At 32.4% G+C, this 17672-nt stretch overlaps 1 protein-coding gene across 3 annotated transcripts in view; it reads left to right on the top strand.

Annotated features, from left to right (window-relative positions):
- The first annotated feature begins 840 nt into the window (after window positions 1-840).
- LOC140452879 (uncharacterized) overlaps window positions 841-17672 on the top strand; it is a 560593-nt gene continuing 543761 nt past the window's right edge. For all 3 annotated transcript variants that reach the window (XM_072547230.1, XM_072547219.1, XM_072547224.1), the window contains exon 1: window positions 841-1162. In XM_072547230.1, coding sequence (XP_072403331.1) covers window positions 1031-1162 — 132 coding nt within the window. In that variant the 5' untranslated portion in view covers window positions 841-1030. The remainder of the gene's footprint in view (window positions 1163-17672) is intronic.

The following is a 17672-nucleotide window of genomic DNA, read 5'->3' as shown; positions in this document are numbered from 1 at the left end:
GTTTTAATAAAATATTCAACATGCAAAGAACATATGTATATGAAAAATGTTTAGACGAACAGAATACTTTCTAACATCGAGGACAAACAAAATCGCAAAACACTGATAATATGATTTAATAATTTTGAGATTTTACACCTAGTTTTAATTTATTTTTCTACAATTTGCTGTCTCTAAAGGTAAGATACAGACATCAATATATTTATAGATTTAGAATAAAGGGATAAAGGTAAAGATAATGATGATGCGGGCAATAACTATATTTCTTACCTTAAACTTCTTTAAGTGAATTGACATATTCAAAATACCATTTTCTTTCTGTCAAGACACAAATGAAATATACAATATTAATTTTTACCAGTGCTGACTAATTATAAAATAAAACCTGGAAATATCTATTTACAAAGCATAGTTTTGGAAATTAATACATTTAAAATGTCAGAGATATAGTGACAACGTCTAACATAAGTCTTCCCTTCTAAACATGTTAACTAGATAATAATATTTCCTATATTTAGCAAAATAACAGTTAATAAATATAGGTATTTTAACACTTAACTACCTACTAAGTACAAGATTATCCTGTTCTATAATTGTTAAGCCGCAAATAATGTGTTTTGGCTTTTTTCCTTATTTGGAAGGGTACAATTTACGTTAGAAATTATTTAGGGCAAGAAAAAAGTAACAAAAGCATTGCCCAATCAGAGACAATTACCTTTTCATTTGTTGTAACCCCTTCGCTAACCCCCAACAGCGGCGTTTCCGTTAGTACCCGAGCGAGCCCGATTTCATCAAGCCATCGTATCTGTCGTCTTCACAAAATTACTCAGTTTGGTTTAGAGCAGCACGGAGTGAGGACGTATGTCGATGCTCTAAAAACCGCACTTCCAATTACGCGAAACCCACACTATTTTCATCCGTCTTTCGAAGTTCTGTGTTTTTAGGTTATTTTTGTGAATTGTGTTGTGATTTTTATTTTGTGTCGCGGACAAATTTTAATTTCTTTTGTGTTATTTTTATTTTGCTGACAATGGCAATTTTCGAACGGTTGGTGATATGTTTAGTAGCACTCACCTCTCCTACCAGCAATTTTATTGGAGCGTCACAGGATGTGGGAAGTCCTTTGAGGGTAGCTCAATGCAGAGCCACTTGTCTTGAAAGGGTAAGTTCGTTCATCATTGTTTTAGTGTCTGCCATGTTTTAGACGATTTTTATTGTTTGGGTTTTCGCCATTGTGTTATGCGGGTAATCTCTTGAACATCCAATTAAACACGAATTTGCAATATAATTTATTTATTTACAACGTATAAATGTCCAAAGTTTTCTAACTTTTCTCCAAATAGACCAATTTTCTTGAAGGTTTCAATAATCCTTCCACTCCAAGACGATCTTTAACCTAACATAAATTATGTACATACACAATGTCAAAATCGGTTAGAAAACATTAGATGCACTTCTGTGTTTAAACCACTTTATAACATTTCTTGAGATTATCACTATTTTGTATTCAATAGGGTGATTCCTTATTGTTTCATTTCATATGTTCGTCTTTTAGACCCCTGATTTGTCTAAGCCAGTGATGGGCTTTTTTTAGAAGTGGTCCAAAAACTAAGGGGAAAAATTTTCATGGACCACATTTTTTTATTTACGAAAAATATAGTAAAATATTTTTATGCAGGGTATCAAGCTGCTACTGTCTTCATAATAATTTATCATCTTTTGGTCCAAAGTCAGACGTAGTTACTTTTAAAAGTGTATTGAGGATAACTTTCCTTGAGTTATCTTCATAACTTTTCTTTCTTCACAACATTCGATAATATAAAGTCATATTTAACTAACTGTTTGACAAAATAACACAGAGTGTTTTAAACTTTTAAAGCCGTCACGAATATCGTCAATAAATTTATTTTTCGTTGTATCTTAACATTAAATTTCCTCATGGGACAGAGATCTGTAAGAAATGCAAAATCAAGAACCATGATGAACCTTCAAATATTTCAGATTTCATGGAAGAAACTATTTTTTATTAGTTGCTCCAGTACGAAGCTACCTTACTTTCATATAGAGCACATCAAATTAATCCGATTGCATGCAAAGTCTACGAAGAATAAGCATGTCTTTATTTACAATGCATTAAAGAAAAACCACACTATTCCTAGGGTAGTTTTGATTAAAAATTCAAAATCCAGACCGGAGTTTGCATTTATGTACTTCTTAAACTCCTGAAAAATATATGTGCCTCCTTTAACGATCGCATGCATGCTCGTTCCTCAATAGCAGAAAATTGTTCATTAATGCCTCCAACACCTAACAAGTAATCCCAATTTCGTAATATAATTCATAAGTATATTTGTACTGTTGCAGCCATAATAATGCAACAGAACTAGAACTTAAAGTTGATTTTTTGCTCAGCAAGTCGTTGCTTACACATAAGTATTGTAATCTTTCTTATCCCAGTTGTGTCAATTCAGCATTGACTCTACCGTTTTTAATAAAACTAATCCCTATGACTGATATTTGTCCAAGGGTTCAAGAATTCAAAGATTTTCTATTCTCAAAAGTATGTTCTAAGTAATTAGATTTTCGAAAAATATAATATCTTATAAACAAATGTAAAAAATATAAATACATGTCATCAAACTTAAATCTTATTAAATCTTACAGTGAACAACCATCTTATTGGTTGTTCACTTCTCTATTTGTACATTATTTTCATTTATTTCCAACTATATTCTTTATTTCGTACAATATTTTTGTCCATCAATTCTAAAATTGATATCATTCTATTTGGCTTGAATCCCTGCTTTTTTGACCGTACTTAGTTTATTCAAAAGAGTTTTCAGTCTATTACTTTCTTTCCAAAGTTGTCTTTCATCTGGATTTTCTCCGCTATCCATTCTACTTTTGTTTGCTTTGTTCTTTTCGATGGGTTTTCACTAAAACTAACTATTCTGTTTAGTTCTCATAATGTACAAAGTATATTTTAATTGCATTTACGGAATAATTCCTTGTTGTTTTTTAGGGCTGAATCTTCAGCCAATGTTGGTACAATTTCTTTAATAACGTTCTTTCTTACTTGTTTTTTTGCATGATCATGTAAAATGAAATACTTTCTCTATTAAGAATCCCTCTATGAAGAATTTTTCGTCATGCAGCTTATTTCGTCATATGCTTCCTTCGATACTTTTCACCTATCTCTGTTCTAGATCTCTGCAGTCTAAGTAGTTTAATTATAATTTTATTGTAGCTTCTCTATAAATAGTTTGCCATATTTAATATTGCCCATGCTTCTAGGAAATGGAATGCTTTGTTATACTCGTGGTACACAAATGCCAGGCATATATCCAGATGTTATTCTTACGTTTTTTTTATTATTTTTCGTAATTACTGATACACTAAGTATTGCACTAAATTGTATTCCTATTAAACTGAAATGTTTTTTAAATTATCTGCTTGGTCGAAGTTTAATATAGCTTCATTTTGTTGATAGTAATCGGTCTCTTTATAATAATCTGTTAATACCTGATATAGTAGATTAATTGTTCTATAGTTTTGCAGATATTCTATTTTCAACATATTATATTTTTTAATCACTAGATCTCCATATTTCGTAATTTTTGGTAAATTTGAACTTCTCGCTCCACTTGGCTTAATTTCTGATCATAATCTTAATTTACTGATTTATATCATAACTGTCCTTATATTTTATAGGTAGAGAAGTTATAGATTATTTTGTATATTTTATTTAGATTCAACATTTATTTCAATATACTTACTGAAATATATACGTCCCAAATTGATTTTTTGTTATCTGAAGGACGTTTTTAGTTGTTGCCTCGCAGTTTGTAAAATCTAATTTTTTATATAATATCTTAAGTTCAATCTCCAAAGCTATATAAAAAATATTTGGAACCAATTTAGTACGGTTTGTGAGTCTTGAACAATAATAATAATTGAAATAATTGAAAAACAAATATTTCTAATAATTGGTCTATAAAATTTAATATGACCTAATAATTTTAGTCTTAATTTTATCATTTATTATAACACAGTTTCCATTAGAATATGCTGGACATTGACTAACTTCCGTCTCCAAACATCTCTGTCTCTGGTCATTTCTTTTAACTCATGCATAGGTCTTTTACATATTCCTGGAATTTGATCGATCCATCTAATTGGGGATCTTGCTCGTAATCTTTGGCCTTCTACCTTTCCTTGGATAATAAGTCTTTCCATGTTTTCTGTGTCCGCTCTCATAATATGTCTAAAGTATTTTAATTACTGGAGATGGATTTTGCTATAATAGATAGCTATTTGCTGACCTCATTTAAAATTGAAATATTTGTCGCGTAGTCGGTCCACGGAATTCGTAACATTCTTCTCCAACAGAACATTTCAGTGTCGTCTATTTTTCTTCTTTCCACTTTCAAGATTCACATCCGTATGTCAGTATTGGGAATGTTAAGCAGTTGATCAACCTCATGTTTAGATTTCGTAAGATTTGAGAGTCCTTCCGTATTTTGGCCATCTTTCCTACGGCGACTTTTGCTAGGTAACATCTACGTTTTATTTCTTCCGGTAGTGACCCTGTGTTTGTGATCAATGATCCCAGAGATAAATATGAACTCACAGCCTCAAACCGGTCAATCGTAGTTATTTATGGATAATTGTTATGTAGTCAATATTTGACTTTAGTCTTCAACCAGTACTATGAGATCAATTAACTCTTCTAACCTATTTGCAAGAAGGGCTGTGTCGTCTGGAAAGCTTAGTTTGTTTATTTTTCGGCCATTTATTGAGATGCCCTTTCCTATCCTTCAAGCGCTCTTCTCATAATATGCTCCCCATATATATTAAATAATTATGGAGACAGTATACATCCTTGTTCTGGATGGAATTCGTTTCAGATTGTGTCAATCACTTTAGCTTTATTATTTAGCTAAGTATTTACCTATTTATTTGCAAATGTATCAATTTAATTATCAGCTTCTTCTAACTAGGTCCAGGAAGTAACTTGAAAACTTCCAAATTGGTAACCTTTTTCTGTTACAATAACAAATTATTTAGACTGTAAGTCCGTGTCTTGCACTTGCTAATAATCGTTAGTGTTGACTCAAGATTTGAAAATTTACCTGTACCCAGAGAACTTCGTTAGAATTCTTGGACAAAGTGTTCATAGTGTCGCTTATGCTGAATGTTTTTATGTATTATAAAGTTTAACAGATAGGTCTACTAACGACAATGTTCTTATTATTACATTTTTGAAAGAGCCTTCTAACGGTGTCGGTAGACACCATATAATAATATATTATGGGGGACATGTTAAGGCACATTCTAGTTGGTTTATATTTTGGATTGTCCCCAAATACCTATTTAGCAAAAAGGATACACCGAGATATTTCACAGATTAGTTGTACTTATTTAGGTATTAAGTAAGTATGAGGAAATTGGTATATCCTATACGCCGGCAAGTAAGGATAACTTGTTCTCATCGGGTTTTTGGAATGGAAATCTATGATTTTATCATCCCTTTATTTGATGTTATTTGTCAACCAATCATGACCATTGGTGTTCCCAAGAATCAAGATGTGAGCTAAGATAATTTATTGTATGCTCAATATTACTATAGATGATCCGACCTAAAATTTCGTTTTCGACGCATCTGCTTAAATATGTTTTTAGCATTGAAAATAGTTTATCATTTAAAGAATTTAGCTCTGAGTAATAGATATTGAGTTAATCTGGTGCTCATTTAGATTTGCCTGTGAGGTAACACTATCTGGATTGGCAGACAGGGGCAAGAGATTTATTCATGTCGTGGAAAATTAAGATAATAAACGTATATGTCAAACTTTAAGAATATTTGTATTAAAATTTGTGCTACTTCTGCACTTACTTTGATTGCACAATTCTTAAAAATCTAATAATTGAACTATATAAAAATTTTACACACTGCTTGTAATAATTTATTTTTGTACTTTTATATATAGAAAAAGGCAAAAAAATGCTAACTCTGCACCAAGAAGTCTTAAAAGAATGCAAACTATTTTATTGATTTCAAGCCAAAAGCTTCTACAAAAAACTTCCCGAAGTTGTAATATATACAAATAATTTTCTCTAAAGTTGTAGAATTGTTGTCCCACTTGAAAAGCTAAACTGTGATCTATTTCCAGTACTTGACACTTATTTTCTATTCAGTTGTATTTTTAAATTCGTTTTTTTTTATTTGTTCTTTATGTTCTGTTGTTTTAGTCGTTAATTTGTTAAGATTGTATTCTTATTTTTCCTTTTAGTAGAACATATGTCTCTGGTATCCGAGAAAATATTTTATTGCATGTGCAAAACATCTTTATGTTTATGTTAAGTACCAAGGTACCAATTATAAAAAGCATTACTAAGATGAACATTCTTATTACGTACTATTTATAAAAGATACTCTCTACCAGTTATACATTTCTCACGCATATGGAATCATCCTTAACCACATAACATCCCGCAGATGTTGAAAGTTTCCAAATGCCCTAATTAGTTACAAGTATCTGTCCAAACCAAACAAAGAACAGTCAAAACTTGGCATCCTACTGTTGGAATTAATATAAACTTTTACAAAAGAAGCCCAAGACTAGATACAAATATTATGACAGGTAGAAGCATCAGTAAATATATCTATTTTTTTTTTAATTTAGATATGAATAGAATATCACTTCAACACAGTATCATAGATAAGTAAATTATACAATTTCACATGCTTATTGAAATTTCTTCCAAATACTTGTCTTTTTTATTTTTTTTTTTATTTTCACTTGACTGATAGATAACACTTTGTCGTTCTTTTAAAGTTATAGCATTCCTTCGAAGACAGTTTACTTGCTTGCTATCAGTTTAATTATATGTATTTCTTTGGTCATTAATTATTTTTTAAACTGTTTGCTATTGAACAAAATCAATTTCTAGACCAGTAAATGTTAGAATAAGGAATCTGCATTTATTGTAATAAACTAATAAAGTTGCGGTGTCAACGCTTGTTTATAATTTGGTTATCCTATTAACAGAAAACGTTCGTTAAAAAGAAATTACCACTTTTGACAGGTAAGTAAACAAATACACCGGGAATTTACTGTATAATAAAAAAAAACTTAACTTAAACCTTTCATTTTTATGATGGTATGTGTTAAGTAGATAGTATTAATAATGATCAATCGCATACTTATGTGATCTAAGTTTAAAATTGTTATTCAACTGCTCAATTTGTCAGAATACTCAAGACAAGTTTGATGTTAAGTTATGGCAGGGTAAACTAGTCCATTTCCAACTTAACAGGGAACCAGTTTATTTTCTAATTTCACTTGTTTGCAGCTATCTTCTTTCTTTGCATCCTTGCTGTACATCTGGTGTATTAAGTTATTATTGCTAGGAGCTTTAAAATGGAGCTTAAACGATTTATTGATGCGGTCATTTTTCTCTTCAAAAGATAATCCAAATGGCGCTCGAAGTAGAAAGTAGAGACATTAAAATGAACAATTCCTATAGAAAATATACGGTATGATGACGATACGGCAATTCTAGCGCCAACCGTAGAGGATCTGCAGCATATGTTAGGTAGAATTGACACCACTGGTAAAGGTTTTGGGCTTAAAATCAACACTACTAAGATCGCATTTATGACAATAAGTCAACAGTCGATAATCAATAATATTTTGACAGTCTATGGAAATACTGTAGAGTAGATATCACGACTTAAATATCTGGGTACCACGGTGAACAAAATGCAATGTAGAAGTTAAAATAAGAATCAATTAAGTACACAGAACAACATTTGTCAAACTTAAAAACTTTCCCATTAGTTCGCAATCTTTCAATTGCCCTTAGACTACGTATTTTGTAAAGGCATTGTACTTTATAGGACAGAGACGTGGTCTCTAAATGTTAGATCGTCATTGCGTCAATCGCATTGAAGCATTTGAAATGTTATTTTTACAGTGACTCTTACGTGTGCCATGTAATGCACATGCCACTAATCAAGCAAGTTTAAGAACCTCAGATTGCGAACGAGAACTACTTCTCATACGGAATTTGTGTAATATCAGAGACTAGACTACAATATTCCGAAAAGCCAAAAACGGCACTATACAAATGGTTTGAAGAGTACCGATATCCGCCAACCTGAGGCCAAATACAGAAGTATAAATGATCCTTTCATGCATATATTTTGTATGTATAGTTGTATAGTTTGTTTCGATGTTTCACATGCGCCAGGCGCTCCGCAACGGCTTATTTGTTTTTTATTACCTAATTTCTGTTTTAATTGTGTTTTCGCTAAATTGAGTACTTGTAATTTTTGATTCTTTTATTAACTTTTTGTTTGATCAATTATTTTCTTAATAAAATTTGTAATATACTTGATATTCTCTATGAAACCAAACATTTACTGATCAACCTAACTGATCTTACAATATACATCTGCTGTTTGGACACCAGCTAAATTTTAGACCTTTAAAAAAAACTAATGGTAAATAAGTAGAAATGCGACAGCCGACAGGACTGTGAAGAATAGTTTAAAAAAACAATACGAAATATTGAACACATTAAAAGTGGCGTAATATACAGTATCCATATCATCTGGATACAAAATTTTAATCAGGAAACATATCTACGTAGTCAGTCTGACAGTATTCTTAAAACCTCACGTTAAAACGTGCTGTTTTTTTTTTGTAAATTATCAAACTGAACTGCCTTTTGAATCTCAGTCGGACTGTCATAGTGTTGTTATACATTTTTTTTCCGGAAGCGGTCTTTTGTAAATCTGTCATACCGTAGCTAAAATGAAAATATTCAGAATCGAATTGAGTCTGCATTTTTTATATGCATATATTAAGTATAATATAAGACGAAGTGTAAAAGTTTTTATGCAACACGGGTATTAACAGATTTGTATATCCCCAGTGACTTTACACCCTAACCAGAAGCCTTCGTGTGGTAAGATCGTCGCCCTCATGGCAGAACCATCTACACAATACTCTTGAGACACAGCAATGCTTTCTAGGACCAAAGTCAGATTTAATAAATCATCTTTCGGATTTGCATCGAAGCTCCAATCACTTATGAGTTCTTATCAAAATTTTCCTACATTCTTTAATAGATTATTCGGTGGGTAGCTTTATGGGATTTGTAGATGTTTTTATCTTTCAACATTATATAGCCCAAGAGGAAACTATATTATTCGTTAATTGCTGTATTTATATGTGATTAAATCACAATCAATTGTAATAGAAATTACATTTTATATTTGTTTTGACGTATCGATCTCCAGTCCGGAAATTATTATTAATTTTGAGAACAGTATATTATTTACACTTTTTTATACTTTACGTTTTTTATACGTTTGCTTCCAATAATCCATTAATGTTGGTATAATCTTGTTGCTGTCTTCTTCATTTAGTATTGGTAACCAGAGTCTGCTACATTCAGTTAATGGGTTTGATACATTAAGTAAAATGAGGGATTCTTCTTTGATTTTCATCTTTTTCAGTCTGCTTTTTTATGATTATTGACGCATCTTTCCATTGTACTATGTGCTTATTGTCTTAAGCATGTTTGCACATCTGGGGATCTATAGACTTTAATTAAATTTATTTTCGTAGACACTTTGTTTTTAAAAACTTTATTTTCAAAATATAATACAAAATACTTATTTGAATTAATGATTCACTAATTTGAACTATTAATTAATGAATCCTTGTTATAAACAAGTGCAGGCCTATTTATACCCTCTCATCGGATGGACTGTGGTCGGCGGATTCCAATGGAATTATCTTGTTTATGTTTATATAATTCCTCCCTCCTTAAGCTCTGAAAACAAGGGACTTGCTGTTTCTGAGCCATTTTTTGTCTTCTGGGTTTTCCTTTTGGTACAATATTCTTTGAATTTACTATTGAACACCTTAAAAATTGCTAAAATAAGAATTTCAAAATTAGAAATCTCTAACAAGAGTATATATAAGAAAAAAAAATATTCTTGTTCGGCAAAAACTTAGTTAAACTCAAAATTCTATACTTAATAAAAAGAATAACCAGTAAAAGGAAAGTAAGACAGGAATATAAAATTTCTCAGTAACTTACTTTTTTATGCTGGTACGTAGATTCTCCAGACAAATGGTGGAAACCAACGGTTGATTTTGCTTTTCTTGGGAATTTTCTGATAATTCGCCTTCAGGAAACTGCTTCAATCTTCAGGAATCCTACTGACTGCGCCAATTAAATTTATTTTCGTAGACACTTTGTTTTTAAAAACTTTATTTTCAAAATATAATACAAAATACTTATTTGCCGAAATATAAATACACGCTCTTAATACAATTAACTGAACTATTAATTAATGAATCCTTGTTATAAACAAGTGCAGGCCTATTTATACCCTCTCATCGGATGGACTGTGGTCGGCGGATTCCAATGGAATTATCTTGTTTATGTTTATATAATTCTCTCTGTTTTTGATGTATAATTCGTGCTCCTTTATTTTAACACTTAGTGGTCTTGAGATGTCTCCCATATAAAAATTGTTGCATTACAAGGAATTCTATAGATGCAGTTTTTTTTATCTCTCTTGTGTTGTTTGTCTGTGTATTGATTGTTTAGATGTTGTGATGTGTACATATGGTATTATTGTTATTTTCAAATCCTTTATATGTTGCTCTCGTAACTCGATACCTTTTCTTACTTTTATGACATTATACATGGCCCTATAGCTTCCCTTAAATTTCCTTGTCCTTATAATAATAGAGGTGCATTTTTTCTTAATAACTTTAGGTTAGAATATTATCATTTCCATCTAAGTATTTTTTTTTAATATTTTTTGAGTTTAATACAGAACTCATATACAATTTATCAAATTGTTATTATAACATATAAAGATTTTCACTAGAAGTAAAACATGTATATGTATTCTACATAACAAAAAAACACTTCCAACTTGCGTAGCTCATCAATCTAAAATATAATTTCAGTCAAGTATCTACCTATATATTTTGTGCTGACATTGACACATATTCGACGATTTGAAGGTTTGCCCTGCTGGAGAATTTTTATTGGGAGAGCATAAAACATGGGATATCCCCTGTGGGTAGCACAATATTCAGCTACTTGTCTTAAAAGGGTAAGCTCACTCGCTTTACTGCTTGCCATGTTTTATTCGAAATCCCCTTTTTCCGTCATATTACCAAACTCACTTTCTCGCATTTCTATAAAAAAGGGATGTGGGTTTTGTTGAATAAACTAAAATTTAAATAAAATATAGGACGATCAGAGGGAAGGGTCTTGTTTTGGTGTAAATGTGCTTATGAATATAAAAATATAAATGGGGAATTAGGAAAATGCTACAAATGGAAATTAAACCTTTGGTATAATAATTATAGGTTTCAGAATTGTGAACGAGAAGTATTTTTAAAACAATTCCATTGCGGGTTTTCCAGGAACAAACCATCCCTTACTAGTTTAATTACTTTATTAAATTTCTCGATATTGGTATGTTTAGGTGCGCACGGGACACTTTAAACTAGAGGTTCCCAAACTTTTTTTTCTCGTAGACGCCTTGTCATGTTTTTCAATTTTAGGTAGACCCCCTGCTATTCACTTTAAAGATTTAAATTTCTACCAGTAATGACACATTTTTACACATTTTTTAATTAAATTTAAATAAAAATAAATAAAGACACCAAAAGTGTCTTTTGAAGCCAGAATTGTTGATATCTGTTTCTAAAGCGTACCTTTAAGTTCTTCGTTAGTGCTCATTCCAATCAATTTTTCTTATAATGTAACATCTGTTTCTTCAATGTAACCAAATAAATTGATAATCAGTGCGGCATTACCACTGTCAACATATCCTCAAATCTAATTTCAAAATCTAAATAGACGGCATTTAAATGTTGGACATAGATTGAAACATCGTCTTTCTGGCAGGTTGCCTGGAACAAATTAAAGAATTGGGAAAATTCGTACCGTCCAATGTGTTGCAGTTTCGCAACTGTTAATAAACATTTATTAAACATTAACAGACTTTGTGGTAGTTTTGATTCTCCCCGTATATCAAGATTTCGTGTACAATTGTGCATCTGTGTTAAAAACTACATATTACGAGACGGGCCATCTGCAAAATGATACAAATTTGAGATAAGAATAGGAAGAGTCGAGTTTTATCTCTCAAACCACACACATGTGTGTGCGTTTGGGTTAAGAAGAGTACCTTCCCACTTGCCAGCGGTCCTTTGACCGAGGAAGTCGGTTTGATGTAGAAAAGTTGAAATTAGAAATTTTGTGGTTCCTGGTGTACGTCGATAGAGACGTCGTTGGTAACAGCGGTTGGTGCTGTGATTTATGGGGTAAGCTACAATACACCATAATTTTGTTGCTGCATATATCAAGTACGTTTACTTGGTATATAGATATATTTGCTTCGAACTTTTTATCTGTTGTGCCGCGATCGCGATTGAACTTGATTGAGAACATTTCATTACCTTTATGTAGATTTGTATATTTTTCATATTATAATAATTTCACTATTCTTTTTGTATATATATCACAGTGTTGTGTATTTTATTACCTAATATTAACTCATAATGTGTATTATGAGTATACTTTTGCATTGAGTTTAATAATTTGTTTTTATATGACATATATATTCATATTTTTTATTTTTTGTATATTATTTCTATCTATAACGTGGTATATATACAATCGACAGTTTTGTTTTGTTTATGGTTCTCTTTTTGTGTGTAAGTTTGTACTACATATATTCTTCTTCTTTTAAGTTTTTATTCTTCCTTATTTATAGTTGTATATTGGGTTATGTGTATTTACATTTAATTTCACCTCTTGTTAAAAATAGAGTTTTATACAGTCCACTGGTTTCATTTCTTTTCTTTATTTGAATATACATACCCAATCCGAAAGGGGGCAACCAGCGAGTTCTAGATTGAACAAAATATCTTCTCTCCCCCTTCAGGATGACCCCAATTGTTATATTGAGGTCATCGTATGTGCAGAACGCAACATAATGGTCCTTCGAGCCGGATTTTCTTCTTCTTTTTCTGTTTTTTTGTTTGTTTAGGGTTCTCTGATAGTAGATACCTTTTTCCATGTTCTTTTTCATGTGTAGTTGCGGTTTCCTTATGGTAGGAGCCTTGTTGGTTATGATAACCAGTTAATATGTCGTTGCTTACGGTTTCCTTATGGTAGGGACCTTATCAATTATGATAACCATTTTATTTGACTTGCTCACGGGTTCCTTATGGTAGGAGCCTAGTTGGTTGTGATAACTATTTGTTGGGGTATTTCTTTTATACTGAAAAGATACCCAGTCGTCTGCCGAAAGACGATACCTAGTCTGCTGAAAGACTATTTCTTTGTCGAGGTTCTCTTATGCTAGAGACCTTATTGCGGTTATCACAACCATAGTATAGTCGGGTATTTCTTTTATCTGAAAAGTTACCCAGTCTGCCGAAAGACATTTGACTTTTTACGTTGTACAAGGTTTATTTACTGTATACCTTTTTGCGGTTATCATAACTATATAGTCAGGTATTTGTTTTATGTAAAAAGATACCTACTCGTCTGCCGAAAGACGATACCTAGTCTGCCGAAAGACTATTTCTTCTTTACATTCTTTGTTCCAGGTGCTCTTCTGACCGAGGCCTTTTTTGCGGTTGTTATACCCATTTTACATTACGGTATATCTTTTATACTAAAAGATATCCAGTTGTCTGCAAAAAGACGATTTTGTACTTTACATTAATTAATTTTCAAGGTGCTCTTTTTACAGAGACCTTTTTAAGGTTTTTATAACCATCTTACATTGAGACTTCTTTTATACTGAAAGATAACTAGTCTGTCGAAAGACTATTTCTTTTTTATATACTTTATTTAAAGGTGCTCTTATGACAGAGACCTTTTTCGGGTTTGTATACCCATTTCTTGCTGATTTTTTCATAGTGATTTTAGTGGAGTATTTCTTTTGTCTAAGCATATACTCAGTCTGCCGAAAGACATTCTTACTTTTACTTGTTTAGGGTTTTCTTATGCTAGGAACCTTATTACGGTTAGTATAACCATTTACATTGGGGTATTTATTTTATGAAAAAAGATACCCAGTCTGTAGAGACATTTCTTCTTTTGTATTCGTTAGTGTTTGTGAGGGTGGAAAAAGTATTTTCGGTTATTGCAACCATTTTTTGTTTAATTTTTCCTGATTGTAGGGACCTTAGTAACAGATTGTAATCGTTTTATCTTGGGATATATCTTTTCCTTGATAAGATACCTGGTCTGTGGAGACTGTTCTTTTTTATTTTGTTTGTAGTTGTCTTATTATAGAGACCTGCTTTCGACTATTACAAGTATCTCTTTGGTTTGTTTCTGTAAAAAATCCAGGGATTAACAATTACTCTTACTCATTCACAATCTTTTTCTTTTTGTCTTGTCAGTTTTAAATATTAGCTGCTCCATTTTTGTCTAAACAATGGAAACCCTCAAATTCAAGAGACGGTCTGCAAAGAATGCAATTATTCGTCACTGTAATTGGATTGCAGAAAATGTTTCATTGGTCGATATTGATTATCTTTTGAAAGTTCGTCGTGAGTATTTACAGGTTGAGTATGATAAATATGAATGCGCACAGGATGCAATCGAGAACTTATTGGTAGATTCCGCTGAAGATAGCGAGGATCGAAACATTGTAGATGATTTGTTTTGTAAGGCAATGGGACTTATAATATGGGAGCCCGTCCTCTCATCCTTTACGTATTATAAAGTAGGTAGTGCATCCCATTGTTCTTCTAGGTTACATGTGGGGGAAAGACCTTCCACACTTATTTCAGATTTATGCCATCTACTCAATGTAGTTAAATCTTCTCAAAATTATATGTTAAAAAACTCATCTATTTCACAACCTCAACCTTCTTTCGAGACATCCACGTCTCAAATACTTCATGTGATGGCGCCTAGTTCGTCATGTCAGCTATCCTCGACTTTAGCTCATGTAGATACTGTCCCTAAGTTACCTAATGGTCTTAGCAGTATTGCATATTCCCTTCCACCTGTTACAATGGTAAATGATAGTGAGTCCTACAAGACTCGTGACGCTCATACAAACGCGAGTTCTTCTACGGGGCTATCCTTTAATGATTTACATCTCTTTGGGCCTCAGGCCCATTCTAATATTCAATCTTTGCCCAAGGATTTTTCTTTGCACGACTTCTATGATGGGGTGTCTGACGATGACGCTGCCGATACAGCTTCGCGGGGAGCTAACCCCGATACATTTGCTCGATCAAAATCTTGGCATTGTGAGCCGAAATTCTTGTCGTCTCGTGACAGAGACAATTTTAAAGAATCTAATAACTTAGATATTGCGACCATAATTGGGTCAAAAGTTCCTAGAGTGGCATTACACCCATCTCTAGATTTAGCATTCGGAGTACATATATTTAAAACGTACCACTATCTTTCTAGTTTACGCCGAGTAAAGGCATTTGTGTTTTGTTTCATCAGAAATCTTCGTAAAAAGCAAGCTGAATTGCTTATTGTTCAAGACTTAAAAAGTCTCTGGTTTCCTCGTATGTTGGAATCGTTGCCATCCGGTATTGTTAATCCGGATAATCAGTTGGATATTCCGAATTTATTTCCAGAGGAAATTATTCACCGTACGACAATTAGCGGTATGTTGAGGAATGCTACCATTCCTTATGCTAAAAAGCATGCTTTTCTTCTTTCTTCTAACAATCTAGTTGGTTTAAAGATGTTTAAAACACACGTACAGTTGGGCCATGTAAGGCCCCAAGGTACGTCCAATTGTAGAGATCATTTCGGACTTAGTTGTTGCACATTTTATAATGTTGAGAGTCCCATCCATCATTGTGTTACCTGTTCGAGATTTCTTTTTATTGCCATAGATTATGGGATATATTTTTTGCTTAAAGCTTGCGTAGCTTTATTTGTTTATGTATTTGCGCCACGTTATATTAAAATAACGGTTTTAACGTTTGGAGAGTTAAGACATTTTCATGTAACATTATACGAATTCTTTAAGGTACAAAGAATTCTTCGGAGCCACACCATTTTTGGTTTTTGTTCATTTCAAAATTGCCTTACTGTGTATAAAAAGCCTTGTTTTTTGAATAGCATAAATGTTCGTATTTTATCTATTCTCTTTATTTCTTATTTATCGTAATTTTGATTTATTATAATTGACTAAGTCTACTCCTAGCTTAGAATTAGTCGCCGCTTTTTTATCTTTTTTATCGAGAGGGAGCTAAGTCTCAACCTGAGATATAACTTGCTTATTGTTGTTCGAATTATCATAATTATCTTTTATGGATAAAGCTTATGGAAGAATATAGTTTCTTCAATTTACATTTTCGTCGTGATTATATATGCCCAGGTAGATTGCTAATATCTAGGGACAGTGTTATAATTCATACGATATTTCTTTTACCTTTGCTGCTTATTCGTTTCGAATATTTTAGTGGCCATTCGGGCTACAAATATTCTGTTTGTTTGTCTTTAACTTGGATGTAGTTGCGGAGAACCATTTCCTTAGGTTTGTTAACCAGGATATTTGTCTTCTCCCATTTCCTTGCTTGTCGAGAACTATTAGAAGGTTATTTGTAGTATTTGTATTGAGTGCCGTCTCTCATCATGTGTCCGAGACTTTCTGATTATTGCCTTCTAATCATATACATCACTTTTCTTTCTTTCCTCGTTCTTTTTCATACGGTCCCGTTGGTTAACTGGTCCATCCATGATATCCTGAGGATTCGCTTGTATAGCTACATCTCGATGGCTTCAAGTTCATGTATTGTATCCTAGGATAATAGAGGAATGCACTTCCTATAAGAGAGGAAATCTGTTTTATGTATATTGCTGAGAATTGTATAATTGTAGTGATGTATATTTAGTATGTAGTTATGTATTTGTAACCTATTATCGTTTGTTGTATAAGTTTATTGTTGTATGTATAAGTTATTGTTCTTTGTGCTCTTTTGTAAATGTATAGCTTTGTAGGATTGTAAGTGTGGCGTTCGTTTCGTAACCGAAGAAGTGTTTACGGTTTCCTAATTTGTACAGTGCGTCGGGAGTACAAAGTAGTTATGTTTTATTGGCACGTATGCCAACGCGGGGAGAATGTTGCAGTTTCGCAACTGTTAATAAACATTTATTAAACATTAACAGACTTTGTGGTAGTTTTGATTCTCCCCGTATATCAAGATTTCGTGTACAATTGTGCATCTGTGTTAAAAACTACATATTACGAGACGGGCCATCTGCAAAATGATACAAATTTGAGATAAGAATAGGAAGAGTCGAGTTTTATCTCTCAAACCACACACATGTGTGTGCGTTTGGGTTAAGAAGAGTACCTTCCCACTTGCCAGCGGTCCTTTGACCGAGGAAGTCGGTTTGATGTAGAAAAGTTGAAATTAGAAATTTTGTGGTTCCTGGTGTACGTCGATAGAGACGTCGTTGGTAACAGCGGTTGGTGCTGTGATTTATGGGGTAAGCTACAATACACCATAATTTTGTTGCTGCATATATCAAGTACGTTTACTTGGTATATAGATATATTTGCTTCGAACTTTTTATCTGTTGTGCCGCGATCGCGATTGAACTTGATTGAGAACATTTCA

Source organism: Diabrotica undecimpunctata, chromosome 1, assembly GCF_040954645.1.
Source record: "Diabrotica undecimpunctata isolate CICGRU chromosome 1, icDiaUnde3, whole genome shotgun sequence".
Classification (NCBI taxonomy): domain Eukaryota; kingdom Metazoa; phylum Arthropoda; class Insecta; order Coleoptera; family Chrysomelidae; genus Diabrotica; species Diabrotica undecimpunctata.
This window is presented reverse-complemented; position numbering and strand designations above follow the sequence as displayed.